General features: G+C 43.4%; 1 protein-coding gene and 2 long non-coding RNA genes across 3 annotated transcripts in view; 1 reads left to right on the top strand and 2 right to left on the bottom strand.

Moving 5' to 3' along the window:
- The first annotated feature begins 2,738 nt into the window (after positions 1-2,738).
- Positions 2,739-3,780, top strand: LOC139023931 (uncharacterized). The gene is made up of 2 exons (XR_011475162.1): positions 2,739-2,863; positions 3,503-3,780. It is a non-coding gene; the product is annotated as an uncharacterized lncRNA (long non-coding RNA).
- A 7,984-nt stretch (positions 3,781-11,764) lies between these two features.
- LOC139023930 (uncharacterized) lies at positions 11,765-12,112 on the bottom strand. Its single transcript, XR_011475161.1, has 3 exons — positions 12,034-12,112; positions 11,898-11,934; positions 11,765-11,831 (listed from the first exon to the last, which is right to left on the bottom strand). It is a non-coding gene; the product is annotated as an uncharacterized lncRNA (long non-coding RNA).
- Positions 12,113-15,971: 3,859 nt separating this feature from the next.
- LOC112068462 (uncharacterized) overlaps positions 15,972-26,175 on the bottom strand; it is a 164,120-nt gene continuing 153,916 nt past the window's right edge. Inside the window, 6 exon segments of the mRNA XM_070438164.1 lie at positions 15,972-16,086; positions 16,089-16,136; positions 16,139-16,240; positions 16,562-16,679; positions 19,664-19,678; positions 22,945-22,996. Coding sequence (XP_070294265.1) covers positions 16,031-16,086; positions 16,089-16,136; positions 16,139-16,240; positions 16,562-16,679; positions 19,664-19,678; positions 22,945-22,996 — 391 coding nt within the window. The 3' untranslated portion in view covers positions 15,972-16,030.

The raw sequence follows: 26,175 nt of genomic DNA, 5'->3' as shown, positions 1-26,175 counted from the left end.
AGGTTAGATTGTGGGTAAATTACAAGTTTGTTTTCTGTTATCCACATTCAGGGAAGATGCATTAGAGGAGGAAGTGTCAGAAGTTGAAGACAACACAGAATATGATCCAGACCACGAGACAACCGATGTGGAACAATCCAGTGATGAGGAAGAGGGCCCTGCTGAGGTTGTTGTTACATTCTGGTCAAAGAATGAGAGTTTGTCCTGGTCTTCATCCCCACCTGAGGGGAGAGGTCGGCTGTCGGCTGAAAATGTTATCAGGATGACCCCAGGGCCAACGAGATACGCCATATCTCGGGTTGATGACATAAAATCCTGCTTCGAACTGTTCCTGACAGAGTCAATGGAGACTATAGTGATAAACTTGGAGGGGAGACACGTTTATAAAGACTACTGGAAGGAAGAGATATCGAGCATTATTTTCTATAAATGCAGTGCAAGGCACATGCAAAACAACATCACGTATTGTCCAACACGTGCATGAGAACACACAAAATGTAACCACCATTGACTGACAGACTGTGAACATGTTGGTACTGTTGTTGTCTATCCTACTACTAGCTGAGGAATGCTCTGTTCTCTTATTGTCATGCCCTGGCCTTAGTTATCTTTGTTATCTTTATTATTTTGGTTAGGTCAGGGTGTGACGAGGGTGGTTTGTGTGTTTTTGTCTCGTCTAGGGTGTTTGTACTGTCTAGGTTTTTTTTGTAGATGTATGGGGTTGTGTTCATTCTAGGTGTTTATGTAAGTCTATGGTTGCCTAGATTGGTTCTCAATTAGAGGCAGGTGTTTATCGTTGTCTCTGATTGGGAACCATATTTAGGCAGCCATGTTCTTTGGGTATTTTGTGGGTGATTGTTTCCTGTGTCAGTGTTTGTGCCACACGGGACTGTTTCGGTTTGTTCACGTTTTTGTATTTGTGTTCATGTTCAGTTTTCCCTRTTAAAACATGGACACCTACCACGCTGCGTATTGGTCCGATCCTTGCTACACCTCTTCAGASGAAGAAGAGGATGACAGCCGTGACAACTGTGTAGATAGCCAGCCAGATCGCCACCTTAACTGCTGAAAATGCTCTACCTCCTGACGAGCATGAGGGGGCAGTTTAAGTACAATTCTTACGAGCTTCTTTTTCCTGATCTGTAGCTTAAACTTGAGATGTTTTGGGCTGGCGAACTATCACTGGCGAACTATCACTGGCGAACTATCACTGGCGAACTATCACTGGCGAACTATCACTGGTGAACTATCACTGGCGAACTATCACACCTACCAGAGTCTATGGTGCCAATGTCAAGTCATTTTAAGGCCCAAAAACAATCACATACAGAAAATGAGTACCCAGACCAGGTCAACCCAGCCCTGCAACTGAGGTTACCTTGTAGGGTTGGTGACGTACATACACAGTTCTAGGATCCTGCATACGTTGCAGTGTGTTTACATTTTGTAACGTTATTGAGATGGAAGCAGATATGAAGGAGCGAAGGGAGACRTAGAGAGGAAGACTCTGGAATTGAACCCCTGCCACTAGGACCCGTCTCGAGGCAGCACTATGCTACCACTAGATCAGACTAAAACAAATCCTGGAACAGATGAAGTCACTATTCTAGAACCTGCCCAGAGGAACACATGAAGGAAAATCAAGGTATTCAACTGAAGAGGCTATTTTTCCAGACTCAGATTAAGCCTAGTCTAAATCTACAATACCTTTAATTTAAATTCTCTTTTGAGAATTTGTGGAATTACATTTTTTGGGGTACAAATGTAAACACACTGCAACATATCCAGGATCCTAGAATTGTGTATGTACGTCACCAGCCCTACAAGGCAACCTCTGTTGTAGGACTGAGTTGAGATGTTCCTGGTAGTGTTTTTCTGTATGTGATTGTTTTTGGGTAAACATAAATAAATACTGGGATTGATAGATACAAAACAACAGTGTTGGGGAAGCAACTCTGAAAATGTAGTTTACCAAGCTACCAATTACTTCCTACTGGAAGAAGTTAAGCTAAACTTAAGCTACCATTAATAAAAATACAGTTTACTGAACTAAAGTTACTTTGAAAAAGTAGTTCACTACATCCAATCTACTTAGTGAAAGATTATTATGTCTAAATCTGAAAGGTTATAGACTAGAAATTGTAAGACAGATTCCTCTGGAGTCAGATGTTAACAGAAAGTATAACTTATTATATTAAAAAACAGTAGTGTGTAGTTCCAGTAGTTAGCTACACCGCTACATGGTAAAACAGTAGTGTGTAGTTCCAGTAGTTAGCTACACCGCTACATGGTAAAACAGTAGTGTGTAGTTCCAGTAGTTAGCTGCACCGCTACATGGTAAAACAGTAGTGTGTAGTTCCAGTAGTTAGCTACACTGCTACATGGTAAAACAGTAGTGTGTAGTTCCAGTAGTTAGCTATACCGCTACCTGGTAAAACAGTTATTAATTACTGAAAACACTACCAGGATCTGAATKTAGTTCAACTACCACCAAGSTACTGCAAAATGTAGTTAAATTACTAGTTAAACTACATATAGTTCACTACTCCCAAACACTGCAAAACAAAAATAAATAACACATGAATGTAAAAATATGCTAGTCTTGATAAGAATTGTATCAGTTGGCTTTAAACTGGGCGGTCCAAGCATGATGACGTTTCCTTTCTGAATGAGCTCTGTTCAGGTAAACCTGCAACACAGGTAGTCTTGTGGTACACCTATATATAGGTATCATTGTAAGGTACAGTCAGCATCTCTGTTTGTCCATATTGTCGGCAGTTAAGGACGTACCTGTTGCCAACTTGAGTTGTTTTCGATTTTTTTGTTTTTTTTGTTGAACAGCTGGGAAATGGTTACCAATAAAGTAAGTATCTGTTGTAGACTAGAGGCATATAGTTGAACTTTCTCTGCTGTGAGGTGGTTTCCATCCTGGTACCGTTTGAGGTAGACTAGCCTGCTGACTAACCATGCTTAGTCTCTGCTTCATGACAGATACTACTGAGGAATGTTGTACAGATATGTAACGTGGCTATTCAGTTGACATCCTAGCTACGGTACTCTGATCTGATGGTTCTTATATACATCTGAATATTTCAATGATTCAAATGTTTTTTTTTAAAGGTTTGGCAGAAGCATGCTTATATTGTTAATAAGCAGACCAGCTGACCAAACAGGGGCTAAAGGTTTTGTGATTCACTTTTTGAAAAATAAATGAACAGGTGTTTAGATTTGGACTTGTTTGATGTTCCTGTGAAGAGAATTGGGTGTTTCAGTCATCATTGTCAATCCCAGAAACAAACTCATAGCTGGGACTGACATACTTAGATCCATGTTTTACAGAGTTTGTAGAGACAGTACAGGTCTATTGTTCTGACAACATGTGTTGAGGCTAGATACTGCTGTTTTATAACAGCATTGTGTATGTTTGGTTCAATTCAGCCAATGTTACGTCTCCATTGCATGACATTCAGATGTATGTTACTGTGTATTATACTATATACAGCAGTGGAGGCATCAGAAGCGGAGGCGCCGGCCGCGGAGGCGTCAGCGCCAGCTGCGGAGGCGTCAGCTGTGGAGGCGTCAGCTGCGGAGGCGTCAGCGCCAGCTGCGGAGGCGTCAGCTGTGGAGGCGTCAGCTGCGGAGGCGTCAGCGCCAGCTGCGGAGGCGTCAGCTGCGGAGGGGTCAGCTACTGGAGTAGAGGCGTCAATGTGTTATGTGTTATGCCTTAAAGGGCCAATCTCTGATTGCTATTAAAAAAAATAAAGAGAGCGACACACACTATATAAAGGCTCCCAGTAATTTATTGGGTAAACCACCGTTTCAACATCACTGTCTTCTTTAGGGTGATGTCATGAATGCTTGAACCAGGTTATGTAGACAAACAGTGCAATTAGTGCAACCAATGACAATAGAGAGGGGTGTGTCATAGTAATTAGGGTTGTAATTAGGGTGATGAGGATGACAAAGTGAAACTGTTAAAAGACAATACAGCATGTTGAATTTCTGAGGCTATTGTTTTTCAACATCATATTGCTACATATTGTACATAGTATTAACATCAACATACAATATTATTTAATTTAATATACAGTATTTCATTGTTTCCATTCCACTTAATCTTTGTAACACGTAATCTTTTGGTTCAAACATAATGCATAACAAGCATCATCAACGGAGGGAACATCTTGGGAGCACGCTGATAAGCTGTGGAAATAATATGTTAATTTAGAAGACTAAGCTGTGGAAATAATATGTTAATTTAGAAATGTATAAAACGAGCATGAGATCAAAGGCAATTTTCAGACCACTAGGGGGCAGTGTTTTTAGATGAGATGTGTTGTCTAGTATGATACACTGTAAGCACAAAACATTAGGAACACCTTCCTAATATTGAGTTGCACCCCCTTATTCTGCCCTCTGAACAGCCTCAATTCCTCAAGGCATGGACTCGACAAGGTGTCGAAAGCGTTCCACAGGGATGCTGGCCCTTGTTGACTCCAATGCTTCCCACAGTTGTGTCAAGTTGGCTGAATGTCCTTTGGCTGGTGGACCATTCTTGATACACACGGGAAACTATTGAGTGTGAAAAACCCAGCAGCGTTGCACTTCTTGAAACACTCAAACCGATGCGCCTGGCACCTACTACCATACCCCGTTCAAAGGCACTTAAATATTTTGTCTTGCCCATTCACCCTCTGAATGGCACACATACACAATCAATGTCTCAAGGCTTATAAACCTTTCTTTAACTTGTCTCCTCCCCCTTCATCTACAATGATTGAAGTGGATTTAACAGGTGACATCAATAAGAGATCATAGCTTTCACCTGAATTCACCTGTTCAGTCTGTTATGGAATGTTCCTCATGTTTTGTCCAGTCATTGCATCTCATTGGTCTGCAGTGCAGCACAGCCACCTTGGGAGAGACATTAGTCAACAGGATGAGATCTGAGATAGCAGGATCATTGGCTGCCATCTGATAACAGGGAAAGTGGTCTAAACCCCTGGGTTATGAAACACTGCGGTTCCAGTACTCCCTAACCCCGTTTAAACCTGGTTCTAGCATGCGTCCTGTGTCCAGATCATGTCCACATTCTGATTGTGCCCACCTTTTCAGACAGGTGTAGATGATGAAAAGACGTATTGTGATCCGATTTCGATCAGATCTTATAAGTGTAAACGGACAAGATGAGGAGGAAGGACACAGCGTTTTAGTGGCAGGTATAAACAGGGTATTTGTGTCATCACATTCCCTGTCTAGTTATGGTCCAACATATACTGATGGACAGATGGATTCAACTAGAACTGCCATTTAATATGACCCAATGCATGTGGTACTTTACAATCACACAAATGCCATTTAGAAAACCATTGATTATATGTACAGCTTCAGTGAGAAACACAATGTGATTAATTAACTCATTATTGAATGAGCAGTGAGGGGAAAGTCTGTTTGGCAGACATGGTATATGGTGTGCCATGTATTTACTGCAGTGGATCTAACTTGTGGTCAGTATATCCAGCCCGGTCTCATAGACTAGAAGTAACATAGTAAACGTACAGATGGTTATTTAATGCAACAATTCATATAGGATGGCTAGTCGTGGTGGATGGGTAGGCAGATAATACCAGCATCTAGCAAACCAAAAGACAAAAGACAAACCAAAAGACAACATTTGAACAATTTGCTACTTTGCAACTACTTAGCATGCTAGCTAACCCAAACCCTGTTAGCTAACCCTTCCCCTAACCTTAAACCTTGTAGCTAACCCTTTCCCTAACCCTAACCCTAACCTTATTAAAACAAAGATGATTAATGACTACGTGATAAGAGCAGTAACTCCCGTCTCCTACTCACCACCAGTCTAGTTCACTCTATTAAAACAAAGATGATTAATGACTACATGATAAGAGCAGTAACTCCCGTCTCCTACTCACCACCGGTCTAGTTCACTCTATTAAAACAAAGATGATGTATGACTACGCGATAAGAGCAGTAACTTCCGTCTCCTACTCACCACCAGTCTAGTGCACTCTGTAAAACAAAAAGTCATGAAGAGTAACATAGAGCCGATATTTTTCATTTGTTTCGTTGACTTTGTATTCCAAGCACTCCGAGCACCTAGAGTGCAAAATGAGGTGTGTGAATATGAAGTAACATATAATAACATTCTGAGAAGCAGTTGACTTAAAAAGATCCATGATTTATTACAGAAAAAAAGGGTGATATCCAAATCTGATTATGTTACATCATATGATCATTATCTTTTTGASATATTCTGGTATGCTTTTCCATAGGGGTGAAGTCATACGAGTGTTCAGTATTGACATACCTCATGTTAGAAAAACGGATGACATCGTATAGATAGTAAATCTACGGTCTACTGTGCTTCCTCATCAAACACCTTTAGGGGCCGTTTCAGGGACACAGATTAAAACTAATCCTAATCCATTTTTTAATGGAGATTCTCCATTGATCTTGCTACTTAGTCCAGGACTAGTCTTAATCTGTGTCTGGGAAACCGCCCCCTGAAGGTGCAAAAATATTTGTTTGTGTGCTGCGACAACTAAAATCATTCTCATTTCCATGTTCCAAGATTATTTAATCTTTTGTATTTATATATTTTTTATTCATCATTTTATTCATCAACCAGGTGAGTTCTAAAATAATATCAACAAAACAATATTTCCACCCAGATTCCAATTTCCAGTCTTAGGACTGTTTAATCCGCATCGTGGAAATTCAGCTTAAATTCAGCTTTACAGCGACACCTCCAAAACATCAGCTATGCGGGTGTCGGTTAAATCTGGATCTGATTGAATCTAGGCCTTAAGCTTCAACCAAGGAAGGTTTCGCTGCGTCYGTCCCAGAAACACTAATAAGCATTATGATGACATATGAAAACACAACGCAACAAAATGCTCTTCTTCACAAAATGTCTTTGGAAGAAATATCAGCCTTGTACATCAATCAGGGTATTATACAATCAATCAACAATCCATTATCTTGACTGATAAACATCATGTACGATCAATCATGATGAATTAAGAAACTATTTTTTTGTTGGACAGAATAGTGACATGTTTTTCCTTATAGACTTAACACAGGTAAGCTCTATTTAATACTTATTGACACTAAAAATCAACAAATAATAAATATCTCCTTTGGACACTGTTCAAGATGGATGCTGTAGTCATGGTTACGACATGCATAGATTTCAAATGACCAACCACATCGAAGGGAAGGTGTTTTCAGTCCAATCACATCAAAGGGAAAATGTTTGACCATTCCTCAGCCAATCAGTCCCAAAACAAAACAATCCTCAAAAGAATGATCAAATGTGTAAATGTATGATGAGACTGTGTCTTGTATTTACAGAGCCTTCAGAAAGTATTCATACCCCCTTGACTTATTMCACATGTTGTTGTGTTACAGACTGAATTCAAAATGGATTAMATATATGTTTTTCTCACCCATCTACACACAATACACCATAATGACAAAGTGAACACATGTTTTTTAGACATTTTTGCAAATGTATTGAAAATGAAATACAGAAATATCTAATTTACATAAGTATTCACACCCCTGAGTTAATACATGTTAGAATCACCTTTGGCAGTGATTACAGCTGTGAGTCTTTCTGGGTAAGTCTCTAAGAGATTTGCACAGCTGGATAGTACAATATTTGCACATTATTCTTTTTTAAATGATTCAAAGTTGGTTGTTAATCATTGCTATACAGCCATTTTCAAGTTTTGCCATAGATATTAAGGCAGATTTAAGTCAAAATTATAACTGGGCCACTCAGAAACATTCAATGTTGTCTTGGTAACCAACTCCAGTGTTTATTTGGCCTTGTGTTTTAGGTTATTGTCCTGCTAAAAAGTGCATTTGTCTCCACTGTCTGTTGGAAAGCAGACGGAACCAGGTTTTCCTCTGGGATTTTGCCTCTGCTTAGCTCTATTCTGCTTCTTTTTATCCTAAAACACTCTCTAGACCCTAACGACCACAAGCATACCCATAACATGATGCAGCCACCACTCTGCTTGAAAATAWGAAGAGTGCTACTCAGTGATGTGTTGTGTTGGATTTGCCCCAAACATAAYGCTTTGTCAATTAAGGTGCCACCAACCTCCTGTGAACAGGATGTTTTGTAATATATTTATTCTGTACAGGCTTCCTTCTTTTCACTCTGTCATTTAGGTTAGTATTGTGGGGTAATTACAAGTTTGTTTTCTCTTATCCACATCCTTTAAACTCTGTAACTGTTTTTAAGTCACCATTGTCCTCATGGTGAAATCGCTGAGCAGTTTTCTTTCCTCTCCGGCAACTGAAGGACTCGTGGATATTTGTAGTGACTGGGTGTATTGATACACCATCCAAAGTGCAATTAATAAGTTCACCATGCTCAAAGGGATATTCAATGTCTGCTTTTATAGTTTAACCAACTACCAATAGGTGCCCTTCTTTGCGAGGAATTGGAAAACCTCCCTGGTCTTTGTGGTTGAATATGTGTTTGAAATTCACTGCTGGACTGAGGGACATTAGAGATAATTGTATGTGTTGGGTACAGAGATGAGGAAGTCGTTGAAAAATCATGTTAAACACTATTATTGCACGCAGATGAATCAATGAAACTTATGTGACTTGTTAAGCAAATGTTTACTCCTGAACTTATTTAGGTTTGCCATAACAAATGGGTTGAATACTTATTGACTCAAGACATTTCAGCTTTTCATTTTTAATTCATTTGTAAAAAAAAAAAATTCTAAAAACAATTTCACTTTGACATTGTGGGGTATTGAGTGTAGGCCAGGGACTCAAAATCTAAATTTGATCCATGTTCAATTCAGGCTGTAACACAACGAAATGTGGGAAAAGTCAATGGCTGTGAATACTTTCTGAAGGCTCTATATATGAGGAAACAAATTAATATTTAGCAAATAATGTTTTTAACTGATATGTTGGACAGTTTATTCTGACAATAGCAACAGTATAAAAAAAAGAGATAAAATATTCTTGACTATACATGGATGTACTGACTGTATTTGGTTATTTTTTTGATAATAATAATATCAACTCTGATTCTCTATATGTGTACCTTTGATACAATAAATTAACCAGCTTTTTAAAAACTTTAATTTAAGGTGCTTAAGCAACTGACCTATAAGTGTTGGTGCATCATAGTCATGCAAATACAGGAGTGCAAAAATATATATTTTTAAAAAGCAGATGAATGTCTATCGATAGCAGCTAAGAAAATATGATACAAAGTTAAATCACATGCCAAACATTCAGAGGACAGCTGAGGAAAAGTGGATTTTTTCTATTTAACATTCATAGATATATGATTTCTAGATTTCTGGGGAAAAAGCCCATCAGAACAGGGGAGAATGAACAGGAATACTGTTCTTGTAATTATATTTCTATGGTTACATTGCCTTGATTGCAGGTACAGAGAGGTGAACGTCATGCTGGTCGATTGCATTCAGAATCGCTACAAAAAATATTATACACAATCATAGATAATAATAATACATTTGAAAAGAATATACATTGCAAAGTAAACTGGAAAAAAATAACACATTTATAGAAAGTAAACAGTATATACATACATTCTAATTTAAATAATTAACAATAAAAGTTAGTTAAATAATTTATGATAAAGTACAATTTAATTAATAAAAGTAAGTTTAATAATTTACAATAAAATTAAAAGTTACATAATTTACAATAAAAGTACAATTTCAATAATAAAAGTAAGAGTTTAATAATTTACAATAAAATTAAAAGTTAAATCATTTAGAATAAAAGTACTACTTTAATAATAAAAGCAAAAGTTAAATAATATACAATAAAAGTACAAGTTTAAAAATAAAAGTACAAGTTAAACAATTTACAATAAAAGTAAAAGTGACTGAGTTCTCTAAGTTCAACTTTTGTTCATAATGAAATAGGACTGGGTCACCTATAAACAGAGGTTGTTTATAATGAAATAGGGCTGGGTCACCTCTAAACAGAGTAATATTGTTGTTTATAATGAAATAGGGCTGGGTCACCTCTAAACAGAGTTATATTGTTGTTTATAATGAAATAGGACTGGGTCACCTCTAAACAGAGTTATATTGTTGTTCATAATGAAATAGGGCTGGGTCACCTCTAAACAGAGGTTGTTTATAATGAAATAGGGCTGGGTCACCTCTTAAACAGAGTTATATGTTGTTATAATGAAATAGGGCTGGGTCACCTCTAAACAGAGGTTGTTTATAATGAAATAGGGCTGGGTCACCTCTAAACAGAGGTTGTTTATAATGAAATAGGGCTGGGTCATCCTCTAAACAGAGGTTGTTGATAATGAAATAGGGCTGGGTCACCTCTAAACAGAGTTATATTGTTGTTTATAATGAAATAGGGCTGGGCCACCTCTAAACTACCAAACCAGAGTAATCAAAATCCCATTTCCTAAATCTATCATATTTTGTTAAACTCCAAAGTGCCGAATCCAAAAGGAAAGAGAACGTGTGATTGAATATCTTAACATGTTGGACAAGGGAATGTGATCTTGTGTTCCTGTATGACTCAGTTGGTAGATCACGGTTTTTGCAATGTCAGGAATTGTGGGTTCGTTTCCCTGCTAAATATTATTATATTATCTTAGCCTACTGGCACTTTCACAGATGGTATGTGTCTGTCATGCTCCTGAGATGCTTGTCCTGGAAATCCTCAGGGTTGAAACCGTGCTGCTATATTCCAGATCTTTCAGAACATTTCAGAATATCAGAATCGACCACCAAGAAAGGCAGCATCACAAAAGTCAGTCTAGGGCAAAAGTCACATTGTGACGTCTTCATGATTTTCGCTAACGTTCAGCGGAACGTTCCCAGAACTTCATATTATTTGCTCGGGTACAACTAAACTAATTCCTCTAATTTATGTTGTTGTTTTTCAAACAAGAGATAATTTAATGATCTGACTGTATTTCATATTTGAGGTCAATTTAAGAATGAAAACCAAATGATATTTGGAGCGCCGTTAATGTATTTTGGCATGAAAGTATGACATATGAAGTATAGTGCCTGGATGTTCCTCTCTGATACCCACGACATCCAAGCCACTGGTATGTCTAATCTGACCCAGTTTCCCTATTCCCTATGGCCTGTTCTAAAGTAGTGCACCCTATTCTATGGGCCCTGTTCTAAAGTAGTGCACCTATTCCCTATGGGCCCTGTTCTAAAGTAGTGCACCTATTCCCTATGGCCCTGTTCTAAAGTAGTGCACCCTATTCCCTATGGGCCCTGTTCTAAAGTAGTGCACCCTATTCCTATGGGCCTGTTCTAAAGTAGTGCACCCTATTCCTATGGGCCCTGTTCTAAAGTAGTGCACCTATTCCCTATGGGCCCTGTTAAAGTAGTGCACCCTATTCCTATGGGCCCTTTCTAAAGTAGTGCACCTATTCCTATGGGCCTGTCTAAGTAGTGCACCTATTCCCTATGGGCTGTTCTAAAGTAGTGCACCCTATCCCTATGGGCCTGTTACAGTAGTGCACCCTATTCCCTATGGGCCCTGTTCTAAGAGTAGTGCACCCTATTCCTATGGGCCCTGTTCTAAAGTAGTGCACCCTATTCCCTATGGGCCTGTTCTAAAGTAGTGCCACCCTATTCCTATGGGCCTGTTCTAAAGTAGTGCACCCTATTCCCTATGGGCCTGTTCTAAAGTAGTGCACCCTATTCCTATGGGCCCTGTTCTAAAGTAGTGCACCCTATCCCTATGGGCCCTGTTCTAAAGTAGTGCACCCTATTCCCTATGGGCCCTGTTCTAAAGTAGTGCACCTATTCCCATGGGCTGTTCTAAAGTAGTGCACCCTATTCCCTATGGGCCTGTTCTAAAGTGTGCACCCTATTCCCTATGGGCCCTGTTCTAAAGTAGTGCACCCTATTCCCTATGGGCCTGTTCTAAAGTGTGCACCCTATTCCTATGGGCCCTGTTCAAAGTTGCACCCTATTCCCTATGGGCCCTGTTAAAGTAGTGCACCTATTCCCTATGGGCCCTGTTCTAAAGTAGTGCACCCTATTCCCTATGGGCCCTGTTCTAAAGTAGTGCACCCTATTCCTATGGCCCTGTTCTAAAGTAGTGCACCCTATTCCCTATGGGCTGTTCTAAAGTAGTGCACCCATTCCCTATGGGCCCGTTCTAAAGTAGTGCACCCTATTCCCTAGTGGCCTGTTCTAAAGTAGTGCACCCTATTCCCTATGGGCCTGTTCTAAAGTAGTGCACCCTATTCCCTATGGGTATGTTAAAGTAGTGCACCCTATTCCCTATGGGCCTGTTCTAAAGTAGTGCACCCTATTCCTATGGGCCCTGTTCTAAAGTAGTGCACCCTATTCCCTATGGGCCTGTTCTAAAGTAGTGCACCCTATTCCTATGGCCCTGTCTAAAGTAGTGCACCCTATTCCCTATGGGCTGTTCTAAAGTAGTGCACCCTATTCCCTATGGGCCCTGTTCTAAAGTAGTGCACCCTATTCCCTATGGGCCTGTTCTAAAGTAGTGCACCCTATTCCCTATGGGCCCTGTTCTAAAGTAGTGCACCCTATTCCCTATGGGCCCTGTTCTAAAGTAGTGCACCCTATTCCCTATGGGCCCTGTTCTAAAGTAGTGCACCCTATTCCTATGGCCCGTTTCTAAAGTAGTGCACCCTATTCCCTATGGCCCTGTTCTAAAGTAGTGCACCCTATTCCCTATGGGCCCTGTTCTAAAGTAGTGCACCTATTCCCTATGGGTTGTTCTAAAGTAGTGCACCCTATTCCCTATGGGCCCTGTTCTAAGTAGTGCACCCTATTCCCTATGGGCCTGTTCTAAAGTAGTGCACCCTATTCCCCATGGGTTGTTCAAAGTAGTGCACCTATTCCTATGGGCCCTGTTCTAAAGTAGTGCACCTATTCCCTATGGGTCCTTTCTAAAGTAGTGCACCCTATTCCCTATGGGCCTGTTCTAAAGTAGTGCACTATTCCTATGGGCTGTTAAGTAGTGCACCTATTCCTATGGCCTGTTTAAAAGTAGTGCACCCTATTCCCTATGGGTCCTGTTCTAAGTAGTGCACCCTATTCCCTATGGGCCCTGTTCTAAAGTAGTGCACCCTATTCCTATGGGCCTGTTCTAAAGTAGTGACCTATTCCTATGGCCCTGTTAAAAGTAGTGCACCCTATTCCTATGGGCCTGTTTAAAGTAGTGCACCCTATTCCCTATGGGTCTGTTCTAAAGTAGTGCACCCTATCCTCATGGGCCTGTTCTAAGAGTGCACCTATCCCTATGGTCCTGGTCAAAAGTAGTGCACCTATCCCTATGGGTCCTGGTCAAAATTAGTGCACCCTATTCCCTATGGGTCCTGGTCAAAAGTAGTGCACCCTATTCCCTATGGGTCCTGTTCTAAAGTAGTGCACCCTATTCCCTATGGGTCCTGGTCAAAAGTAGTGCACCCTATTCCCTATGAGTCCTGTTCTAAAGTAGTGCACTACCAAGGGATTAGGGTGCCATTTGGACGCATATTCAGCCACATTCTGAGTGTCAGTCCAGTGAAAAAAGCTTCTTGCTTCCAGTAGCCAGTGAGAAACAGATTCTCTGCTTCCAGTAGCCAGTGAGAAAACAGATTCTCTGCTTCCATTAGCCAGTGAGAAAACAGATTCTCTGCTTCAGTAGCCAATGAGAAAACAATTTTCTGCTTCCAGTAGCAAATGAGAAAACAGATTCTCTGCTTCCATTAGCCAGTGAGAAAACAGATTCTCTGCTTCCATTAGCCAGTGAGAAACAGATTCTCTGCTTCCATTAGCCAGTGAGAAAACAGATTCTCTGCTTCCATTAGCCAGTGAGAAAACAGATTCTCTGCTTCCAGTAGCCAGTGAGAAAACAGATTCTCTGCTTCCAGTAGCCAGTGAGAAAACAGATTCTCTGCTTCCAGTAGCCAGTGAGAAAACAGATTCTCTGCTTCCAGTAGCCAGTGAGAAACTGATTATGTAAATGGAAGAACAGATTTTCCAGTGCGCTCACTGCCCTCCAGTGCCTGTACAGTATAGTTACCTACAGGACTCCATGTTGCTGATGGGTTGGTTTTCTCTACTTGCAGAGCTATCAACAGAGGAAAATAAATGCCAGAATTTGGCAGTTATATTTTCATATTTTTCTTATCACAACATTCCTCCAAATGAAATCCTTGGGGGACAGACAGTTCAGTTTGTTGTTGTAAATCATACTGGAGAAAAATTACAAGAAACATTTTTCTTGCACGTACAGTAAAGCATTTGCAGCAACAACAGGCACGAGTGATGTTTGTGACACATTTTGTGGTTGGTTAAAACTGTAGTAATATCAACACACCATATTCACATACTAGCATCCACAACTCAGGACACAGTCAAGATCAGCAATATTGTAAATACATGTCTAACATTCAGCTCACACAGAATAGAAACGGACTGTGCAGTAAACCAGGCATCAAGACAGGGACGTTGTCTATCCAAGAAAATACAAAAACTAAATGAACCATGCATTTTACATGATTTAAATAGAGATAATTAAACCTCTATCAAACTTCTGAACGGTAACATCTTCCCAGATATGCTGCAAGTTCAACAAATGAACCAAAATGCTTTTAACGAATCAGCATGCTTCGAGGGCAATATTACTTACAGTCATTATGCATAAACAACATTATTATTGTCCATTGTTATTTTTTTGGTAGACACGTACATACGTCAATAGAATCACTTAAGCAACAAGAGGAACCACTATGAGTGCCACAGTACAGTAGCACAGTCAGGCAGCCACATAGGACAGTGACTGGCCCATACCAAGTCCATGGAAGACAAACACAGAACACACAGCCGTGTTGTGAACTGCACCGGACCGGACCGGAGTGTCTTATGTCATAGCAGGCTGCTATAGGCTAGCTGCCACATAGAGAAGAGCGACGTAGAAATAGAATGACATAGAAAGGGACAAAGGCCCTCAGACCACAGCAATTTGACGGGTGCACTCAATATGGCCGCCAGTCTTGTCCACCCATTACGGACCGTTGACTTGAATGGGGATGTCCGTTCTAGTCATTCTGTGTCTATGGAGAGTGCTATGAGAGTGAGACGAGAAGAGAGCAGACAGTCAGTAGTGAACTGATCTGCAGCCCTTGTTCTGCATAGTAAACATTACAATTGGATAGGTAGGTCTCTCCCCCCATTCGTAGTCAGGACATGACACAGGACAGGCGTGACAGGGAACCGACAGGGCCTAGGCCTCCTGCTGGATGGAGAGCTGAAAGGAGAGGTGGGGGACAGTAACAGAGATGGGAGCAGGGGACAAGTACGGGGCACAGTAACAGAAATGGGAGCAGGGGACAAGTACGGGGCACAGTAACAGAGATGGGAGCAGGGGACAAGTACGGGGCACAGTAACAGAGATGGGAGCAGGGGACAAGTACGGGCGCACAGTAACAGAGATGGGAGCAGGGGACAAGTACGGGGCCACAAGTAACAAGAGATGGGAGCAGGGGACAAGTACGGGGTACAGTAACAGAGATGGGAGCAGGGGACAAGTACGGGCACAGTAACAGAGATAGGAGCAGGCGACAAGTACGGGGCACAGTAACAGAGATGGAGCAGGGGACAAGTACGGGGCACAGTAACAGAGATGGGAGCAGGGGACAAGTACGGGGCACAGTAACAGAGATGGGAGTAGGGGACAAGTACGGTGGACAGGGAAGGATGGTGGGAGGGCCTCAGGTCTGGTGACAGAAGAGGGCCTCTTTGGTGTGCAGAAGGGAACATGTGATCTGAGTGCATATGTTGTGTGTGTGTGTATTAAGTGTACTGTGTGTGTGTGTGTGTGTGTGTGTGTGGTGTGTGTGTGTGTGTGTGTGTGTGTGTGTGTGTGTGTGTGTGTGTGTGTGTGTGTGTGTGTGTGTGTGTGTGTGTGTGTGTATATGATTTAGGTGGCAGACAGAGTACTGTATGTAGTACAGGGACGTAACATAACATGACTAACACTAAGGCCACTCGTGGTGATATCTCCTGCCGTTCTTCTTCCTCTCCTTCTGCAGGTCTCCAGCTCTGCTTCATACATCATCTCCTGCATCAGGTACTTCTCCCTCGCATGCGGTCACACAGACTCTTGGGCATGTCTGGGATCAGGTACGCGATGAACGACTTAATGCCAAACACCAGGTGCTGAGGGAGGAAATGGAGAAAGAACAAGACTTTGTTGTCCATTGTCATTTTCAGATCACAGAAAATCAACCAGGCAAACATAAACTCCCTAATGGGTTTTAAGGGATAGGTTCCTTGCTTAAGGAACATGGGCAGGACTAGCATCTGGATATCTAGAATCCCCAGAGTATTGGTAAACCTCAGGTTGCAAGCCAACCTCTCTAATCTCACCAGTATGTGAAGGTACAGTGTCGGGAAAAGTATTTGCCCACTTTCTGATTTTCAGGTCATTGAATCATACTGCCGGAAACACCTTATTGAGTGTCTGAGACAGAGATCAAGACAGACAGAGCATGGACGTGCTGACGTACCTCAAGACGATGATAAGGCTAGTCTTGCAGCCAGGACGTGCCAGAACTGCAGAGTGAAGTCGTATGGTACTGGGCTCCAGGGAGAGGCTCTGTAGTCTCTGTACCTGCAGTATCTATTCTGCTCCCGCTCAGTTCCAGTGCGCGCCCATGTCAAACACCGACAGACTGCTGTTCATGTAGCCTTGCAGACACCTGCCAGGGAGAGAGACGGGGCTCAGAAACCAAGACAAACTGGAAGACATGAACCAAGGAACCAAATCTTGTTTGCGCTAACCAGCTGTCACAAGAGACTAATGTTGCTGTAGAATGGTCTGCCCTTTTATGCAGGGTTGGGTAGGTCACTTTCTAAACACAATCCATAACAGTTACTAGTTACTTGTCCAAAATTGTAATAATTTACGTAACTTTTTGGATTACCTAAACTCAGTAATGTAATTCCATTTTAGATTTATTTCACCTTAAAGAGGCATTAGAAGAAGACACAAATGAATATCACCAATTGAACGACATCTTGCATGATAATCATGATAATATTTAAGAGTTTACATAGCTGGCCATAAATGGATGTTCAATTTTACTTTATGGGTTGTTATGGAGGTGTATACGGCGGCTCCTCCTCCTCTTTCATCTGAATCGCGAGAGAGCAGAGGATTGAAACCAGAAATGCAGCGGATTGTGAACACACTAATATTATTAAAGTGACAGAACGCAAAACGAACTGTAACTTGATAATGTATACAAAATAACAAAAACGAAAAGTATGACCAGTACGCTGACAACGCGACGAAGCATATTAATGACGAACCTGCCGTTGCATCAGAAGGACCGCCGGACGAACAAGGGAACAATAGCCATACACATAAGAATGACGAATGACACGACACAACCGTAAACGTCCCGTATGCGGTGCACCAAACACTGACACAGGAGACAACCACCCACATAACAAACACTGTGGAACAGCCCTACCCTAAATATGACTCTCAGATTAGCGAGAACGCCAAACACCTGCCTCCCAATTGAGAGCATACCAGGCAACCCTTAAACCAACATAGAAACGGATAACATAGAATGGCCCACCCAAACTCACGTCACTGACCACTCAACACACAAAACTAAACGAGAAACAGGTTCAGAGAACGTGACTAACCCCCCCTCAATGGTTCATGGCTCGATTTTTTTCACCTCCGAACCGCATCACCAAAAAGTCAGGGTGAGGGTCATGGGTGGGCATCTGACCACGGTGGTGGCTTAGGCCTCCGGGCGTGTTCACACCCACCATAAACAACCGCGCTTCCCTAGCTCCCCACAGATGACCACCCTCCAAAAACCCCACCTAAATTTAGGGGGCACCACCAGAATCAGGAACAGCTCTGGCAGGTAGAGATCAGGACATAGGTGATAGCTGTAGGAGAGAGAGGTAGCTCATGAAAAAGAGGTGCTCAGGATAGAGGGGCAACTCCGGACTGAAGGGCAGCTCCGGACAGAGAGACAGCTCTGGACTGAGGGGCAGTTCTGAAATACTAGCCGCTTCTGGCTGAGGGACAGCTCATGGCTGACTGACGGCTCTGGACGCTCATGGCAGGCTGACGGCTCTGGACGCTCATGGCAGGCTGACGGCTCTGGACGCTCATGGCAGGCTGACGGCTCTGGACGCTCATGGCAGGCTGACGGCTCTGGACGCTCATGGCAGGCTGACGGCTCTGGACGCTCATGGCAGGCTGACGGCTCTGGACGCTCATGGCAGGCTGACGGCTCTGGCTGCTCATGCTCTCTGACGCTCTGGCTGCTCATGCTCTCTGACGGCTCTGGCTGCTCATGGCTCTCTGACGGCTCTGGCTGCTCATGGCTCGCTGACGGCTCTGGCAGACCTGTCTGGCTGGCGGCTCTGGCAGATCCTGTCTGGTTGGCGGCTTCTGGCAGATCCTGTCTGATTGGCGGCTCTGGCAGATCCTGTCTGATTGGCGGCTCTGGCAGATCCTGTCTGGTTGGCGGCTCTGGCAGATCCTGTCTGGTTGGCGGCTCTGGCAGATCCTGTCTGACGGGCGGCTCTAGCGGCTCCTGTCTGCGGCACGGCTCTAGCGGCTCCTGTCTGGCGGACGGCTCTGTAGGCTCATGGCAGACGGGCGGCTTTGCAGGCTCATGGCAGACGGGCGGCTTTGCAGGCTCATTGCAGACGGATGGCTCAGACGGCGCTGGGAGACGGATGGCTCAGCGGCGCTGGGGAAGCGGATGGCTCAGATGGCGCTGGGTAGACGGATGGCTCAGATGGCGTGGGGAGACGGATGGCTCAGATGGCGCCTGAGGAGACGGATGGCTCTGGCCGGATAAGGCGCACTGTAGACTTGGTGCGCGGTGCCGGAACTGGAGGCACCGGGCTAAGGACACGCACCTTCATACTAGTGCGGGGAGCAGGGACAGGGCACACTGGACTCTCAAAGCGTACTCTATACCTGGTGCGTGGTACCGGCACTGGTGGCACCGGGCTGAGGGCACGCACCTCAGGACTAGTACGGGGAGAAGTGACAGTGTGTACAGGACTTAGGAGACGCACAGGTGGCTTAGTGCGTGGGGCCGGAACTGGAGGCACCGAACTGGATACACGCACTATAGGGAGAGTGCGTGGAGGAGGAACAGGGTCTGGAAATGCACTGGTAGCCTAGTGCGTAGTGTATGCACTGTAGGTACTAGGCTGGGGCGGGGAGGTGGCGCCGGAAATACCGGACCGTGCAGGCGTACTGGCTCTCTTGAGCATTGAGCCTGCCCAACCTTACCTGGTTGAATGCTCCCGGTTGCCCGCACCAGTGCGGGGAGGTGGAATAACCCGCACCGGGCTATGTAGGCGAACCGGGGAAACCATGCGTAAGGCAGGTGCCATGTATGCCGGCCCGAGGAGACGTACTGGTGGCCAAATATGTAGGGCCGGCTTCATGACATCCGGCTCAATACTCAATCTAGCCCTACCAGTGCGGGGAGGTGGAATAACCCGCACTGGGCTATGCACTCGTACAGGAGACACCGTGCGCTCTACTGCGTAACACGGCGCCTGCCCGTACTCCCGCTCTCCACGGTAAGCCTGGGAAGTGGGCGCAGGTCTCCTACCTGCCCTTGGCCACTCTCCCTTCTAGCCTCCCCCCAAGAAATTTTTGGGGTTTACTCACAGGCTTCCTACCGCGTCGTCGTGCTGCCTCCATTCGCCGGTATCCCTCCTCGCACTGCGCAAGAGAATCCCAGGCGGGCTCCGGCACTCGCCCTGGGTCGATCGACCACCTGTCGATCTCCTCCCACGTGTGTAGCCCAGATCTTTTTCCTGCTTCCGCGCTAGCTCTCATATCGCCGCCTCTCTGCTTTCGCTGCCTCCAGCTCAGCTTTGGGCGGCGATATTCTCCTGGTTGAGCCAGGGTCCTTTACCGTCCAATATTTCCTCCCAAGTCCATGATTCCTTCTTCCGTTGTCCCTTACTCCGTTTACACCGCTGCTTGGCTCTGGATTGGTGGGTGGTTCTGTAACGCGGTCCTCCTCCTCTTCATCTGAATCCGAAGAGGAGGAGCAGGGATTGAACCAAAATGCAGCGGATTGTGAACACATAATATTTATTAAAGACAAGATGAAAACGAACTATCTTGATAATGATACAAAATAACAAAACGAAAGTAGACAGACCTGACCGACGAACATACATAAACAGGAGAACGCACGAACAGGGAAAAATAGCCTACACATAAATGACGAATGACAACACAAACCGTAACAGTCCCGTATGGTGCGACAAACACTGACACAGGAGACAACCACCCACAAACAAACACTGTGAACAGCCTACCTAAATATGACTCTCAATTAGAGGAAGCCAAACACCTGCCTCCAATTGAGAGCCATACCAGGCAACCCTAACCAACATAGAAACAGATAACATAGAATGCCCACCCAAACTCACGTCCTGACCAACTAACACACAAAACTAAACAGAAAACAGGTCAGGAACGTGACAGGAGGCTTCTTCTAACCCCTTTGCTTTCTACTTACAGATAATAATGTGATTAGGCTAGATCTTTACGTTAAAAAACAAAGTCTGTCAGATTTACAGTCATTCCAATTAACTGAACACCCCCTTGATCTTCAATAATAATAAGGTGGTGAATTACAAACTCTGTTATGAACATACGCTGTATAAGCCTACAAACCTGTACATTTCCACATTTCCACTGTCTGTTTCTGTCACGTAAAAAGAAGCAAGTGTTTTTTCCACTCTTGCGTTTGTGTAACTTAGGAACGCAGCCAAAGACAAAGGGCCGTCTGAGAGTTGCTACAGTTTTTGGACCATCCTGTTCAAAGGGCACAGCTGTGTGGAGATATGAAGAGAACAGAGTCTAGCTTGAGCAGCAGCAGCTAGATAGTAACAAAACTGGCGTTGTCACTTGTTTGTACACTATGTTCCTACCATGATCTCACACACCTGCTAAACTGCCAYATAGACAAAAGAGGTTGTACTTTTCTATAAAAACTGAGACCCAACTCTTGTTCGTTGAGCCTTAACTCTGCACCATTGAGTAATTGTTCATTGCTACAGATTTGCAAATCTTGTAAAACAATTGTTGTTAGAAGAATCTATAGTCTCTCTTCCTTTCTGGTTAGAATTTCCACGACAATTCTTGGCGACGAGGATGGGATGGCTAACTCCGCTTGCTGATCATTCCCAGGGGAACTCAAGGTTAACTGCGCAGGGGCCACGTTAGGCGTGGCTCAGGGAGCCCACACTCCACTCAAAGGAGCAGAAGGGACCCAGTCGGGGCACAGTACAGAGATGGGAGCAGGGGACAAGTAGCCGGGTAAGTAACGAGATGGGAGCAGTGGGAAGTACGTGGGCAGCAGTAAACAGAGATATGAGCGGCGCAGTACGGGACAGTAACAGAGATGGGAGCAGGGGACAAGTAGGGGCACAGTATACCAGAGATGGAGCAGGGGACAGTTACGGGCACAAGTACCAGAGATGGGAGTAGGGAGACATAGTACGGTGGCACAGGGAAGGATGGTGGTTGTGAGTGGCTCAGGTCTGGTGACAGAAGAGGGCCTCTTTTTGGTCGTGCAAAGCGGAACATGTGATCTGAGTGCATATGTTTGTGTGTGTGTATTAAGTTACTGTGTGTGTGTGTGTGTGTGTGTGTGTGGTGTGTGTGTGTGTGTGTGTGTGTGTGGTGTGTGTGTTGTTGTGTGTGTGTGTGTGTGCGTGTGCGTTGTTGTGTGTGTGTGCTTATATTGATTTAGGTGTGCAGACAGTGTACTGTATGTAGTACTAGGGTACGTAACATCCTGACAACACTAAGGCCACTGCCGTGGTGATATCTCTCTGCCGTTCTTCTGCTTTCCTCTCCTTCTGCAGGTCTTCGTCGCTCTGCTTCAATACTCAATTCCTGCATCAGGGTTACTTGCTCCTCCGCATTGGCGGTTCACAGCAGACTCTTGGGCATGTCTGGGATCAGGTACGCGATAACGACTTAATGCCAAAGCGGTAGCTTAGTATCATCATATGTTTGTGAAAACGGCATATTTAACAATCATTTGGTCTTTTTTTTTGGTCTTGGGCTCATTAATGTTGTTGACATGTAGAGAGCGCTGAGAGAGGTAGGATAATGAGTAGATAATGGAGCTGACCATCTGAGACTATGTTGTTTGTACTCATATTGGGCTCATTTGATTCAGATATCTACCGATACATAAACTCCAGGGCTCTAAATCTAAACTCATCTGACAGTGGAGCTTATTTGAGCAGGGTATAGGTATTTCATTTGCTTAATGAGGAACCTCTGTGGTCTGTGATAGCCTGTCTGTGGATTAGAATGCTAGCTGAATCCCAGAGTCATGGTTAATTGCGAGGACCTGTAGGCTTGAAGCAACCTCTGGGAGATTCTAGACAGCTAATCTGTTGAGAAGATAGATGATGTCTGGGTGATATACATAGCTATGAGGTATGGTGCACTTCTGTAAATACTGATATTTATAGGTATCATTAAACCTATAGAAATTCTAATACTGCTGCTTTGGGGAGTGGATCCAGACAACCAGTTAGTATTCTGGTAGATATCGACCTATGGTGTACTAGATATAGACTCATGGCAGATCACGACGAGCAGCATGGACGTTCGCTGAGTTCATTCTGACAGATGAGATGATATAGAGTCTAGATATGTGTAGCGTCCGAGTGTATCGTGCATAGACCTGTAGGAGCGGCATAGATGTTGATACCTACGCTATGGTCAACTCCTCCAAAATGGCTGTCTGCGAAGTCATGGAGCTGGCCTGGTAGTTCTGACGGGACCTGGGGACAAGGTTGTCTGTGCAGCTTCGCTTACGCTGTCATGCCTCGTTCAGCATGTTCCAGGTGCGGCGCCCATGTCAACACGCGACAGACTGCTGTTCATGTAGCCTTTGCAGCACCTGCCAGGGAGAGAGACGGGGATCAGAACCAAGACAAACTGAAGACGATGAACCAAGGAACCAAATCTTGTTTGCGATAACTCAGCTGTCAAAGAGACTAATGGTTGCTGAGTGAATGGTCTGCCCTTTTATGCAGGGTTGGGGTTATGTACTTTCTAATGCAATCCTTAGCATCCCAACCATAGACTAAAGTATTGGGTGATCAGTGTCTTGGTGAGATGCGCATTATGCCAATGATGCAGGAAGTTAGTGATAAATTTATTCGCTTCCAGGGTTATTAGTAGCTGTACTAGATCTCCTCTGGATTATCGCGGGTGGTGTATAGCTAATACTTCACATGGTATAGAAAAGTGAAGGTGTTGGCAGCGGTGTATATTGGCCTCAAGGAATCTCGTCAACATGTATATCTTGTTTGCATCACTCAATTGGCATTGTTATAAATTGAACAGAGGTTTGTCGCTCATCTGAGTATGTGATCACGTGAGCTTAACTAGGACCCTGCCATGAATCAATTACAACCCAATTCGAACGCCAACTCTAGTGCATGATAAAATGGACATACATTACAGAGAGATAATATACCACTCTCGCCATAGCACTCGGACACATAATATAGAGATAGTGGTCTGCGTGTTCATTGTCAGGCTTTTACTTTATGGGTTCCGGAGTTTAGGTGTAAGGGAACGTCTACTCTCGTTACCAATATTTTTCTAACATTACATTGGAGGCGGCTTATGGTAACCGAGAAATGGTAACTATTAGATCTTCTCTTCTGCTATACAGCTCTCTGGGGGACATTCCCAGCTGTCAGCACTCCGCATGAGTTATTGACACTCTGTCGACATATCAAGAGTTGAGGCATTGTGGTTTGTGTGAAAGAAACTTGCACATTTTGGTTATTGTGGTGTATAGTACCAAGGCAAAAGGTGCCATGGTCGCTGATTTCATGATATTGAGTGTTCTAGCAGCTTCATTTGTATATGCGCAACATATACCTGTTCAGGTGGTGATAATTTCTTGATGCATCTGGCCAAGTTGAATTGGCTCACTATATAGGGAAGGGTGAAACTAACTTTTGTGCACATAAATTCATTTTATTAAGTATGTGTATGCGTGCTTTTTGTGCGTATAATGGATACAAATTCCGGGGATCTTCTTTTAATTTCAGCTCCATGAACCATGCGCGTAGTTTATACATGTGTGAGTTGCTTTATATTTGACTATTGTTCAGATGCCAGATTCGTACCTGTGGTAAAATATCCTTAAAATGATCTTGTGGAACATGTCGTCGATTATGTCACACATGGTACTGTAGTTCTGTAGCGATACGCGGTCTAAATACAGAAACGCATAAGTGCGGGACTTTTCTTGGTATCCTATATTGCATGCGTAATATGCACCATAGACAAGCACACTCGTTTTGTTGGTCCCTGTATCGTTACAGGAGTAGCTTCCGCAACGCCATCTTGACAAGACACAGCGCTGTGGTCGAGGTTCCCAGTTCTGACCTGAGAGTTCGCTTATGAATGAGTAGGGGTTTGGTTGTGAAGAACAGTATCCGAATCGCCTTTGGATAGGTCTACTCAATATGATTGCAGCAGATCCAGGTATACTATGATCTAGCTATTTAACAGCATTGTTTAAGACAAGTGGTTAGCCAGTTGTCGAGACGCATGCTTCAAAATCAGATCGCTGCGTGTGGTCGCGCATTATAGGAAATATATAATGATAGAGTTATAGTTTAAAGAGAATGTTCTATAGCGTTCAGTAGTGTTAGTGTAAGTCTAATTATTTTCAGTTTGACAAGAATAGACAAGTATCACTTGAGTTTCCAAATTTTGGGCAGTAGTATATTAGGTCAGCAAGGTATCGTCACTTGCTCCCACTCCTGTTTAGGTGGAGCGCGGGAGGACACTATGATGCTCTCCTACCCAGTCGATTTCCTGATCATACTTAGAGCGATCAACGCAGCCAGAAAAATTTTTCTATAAAAATAGCTATCGTAAGGGGTCAAGGTTCTGCCCATGAGCGGTAGGCATGAAAGCTTGCAGATCAGAAAAGAGGATCGCGTATGTATATTCAACTTTCTCTCCTGTAGGATTTACAAATAATCATATTTTGAAACTATTTTTGCAAGGACTGTGAGACTAAATACAATCACTTGACATAAATGGTCCTGCTGCTTCTCTTCATTTTAGTGTCGCTTCTAGGCCTTAACTCTGCACCATTGAGTAATTGTTCATTGCTAACGATTTGCAAATCTTGTAAAACATTTGTTGTTAGAAGAATCTATAGTCCTCTTTCTTTCTGGTTAGAATTTCCACGACAATTCTTGGCGACGAGGATGGGATGGCTAACTCCGCTTGCTGATCATTCCCAGGGGAACTCAAGGTTAACTGCGCAGGGGCCACGTTAGGCGTGGCTCAGGGAGCCCACACTCCACTCAAAGGAGCAGAAGGGACCCACTGGTCCCACTGGTCGATGATTGATAGATAGGAGGCTTAAACTTGTTCATTCAACCAGTATTGTGTTAAAATACACATATACTGTACATTTGTGAACAGCCATCCACAACAACCACAATCCGTAAGGCGCAAATAGCTAAATGAGAGAGCAGCAGACCATTTTATGTCAATGATGTATTAGTGCCTTGCAAAAATGTTATGTAAAAATCCACAGGAGTTGATTATCTTGATCCCTTTCTACTGCAGCTTTCTGCCACCCTCATTGTATAACCTTTGACCCCACATTTTTTATAGAAAAATTTCTTCTGGTGCTATCCTAGATCAGGAAGGCGGCATGTGTCCTCCCCCTTCACAAAGGTGGGGATCCTTCTGACCTAGATAACTACTGCCCAATTTTGAAACGTGTGATCTTGTTTTGCAAAAATATTAGAATCACAAACTCTAAGCTAAGAACTTTTTTTAAACTTAAAATTATATTCTTAATCGCGCCCAGTCTGATTTTAGCACCGTTTCAACTGGCTACACTTGTCTTAAACAATGTGTTAATTGCTTAGATCATAGGTTATCCTGTACTGCCATATTTATAGACCTATCCAAGGCATTTGATACTGTCAACCATCCCCTACTCATTCAAAGGTTGTCTGAAATGGGCCTCGACCAGGTGTCTTGCAAATGGTTTGGGAACTATCTGTCAGACAGGACACAAACGTGTGC

Source organism: Salvelinus sp. IW2-2015, unplaced genomic scaffold (genome assembly GCF_002910315.2).
Source record: "Salvelinus sp. IW2-2015 unplaced genomic scaffold, ASM291031v2 Un_scaffold537, whole genome shotgun sequence".
Classification (NCBI taxonomy): Eukaryota; Metazoa; Chordata; class Actinopteri; order Salmoniformes; family Salmonidae; genus Salvelinus; species Salvelinus sp. IW2-2015.
This window is presented reverse-complemented; position numbering and strand designations above follow the sequence as displayed.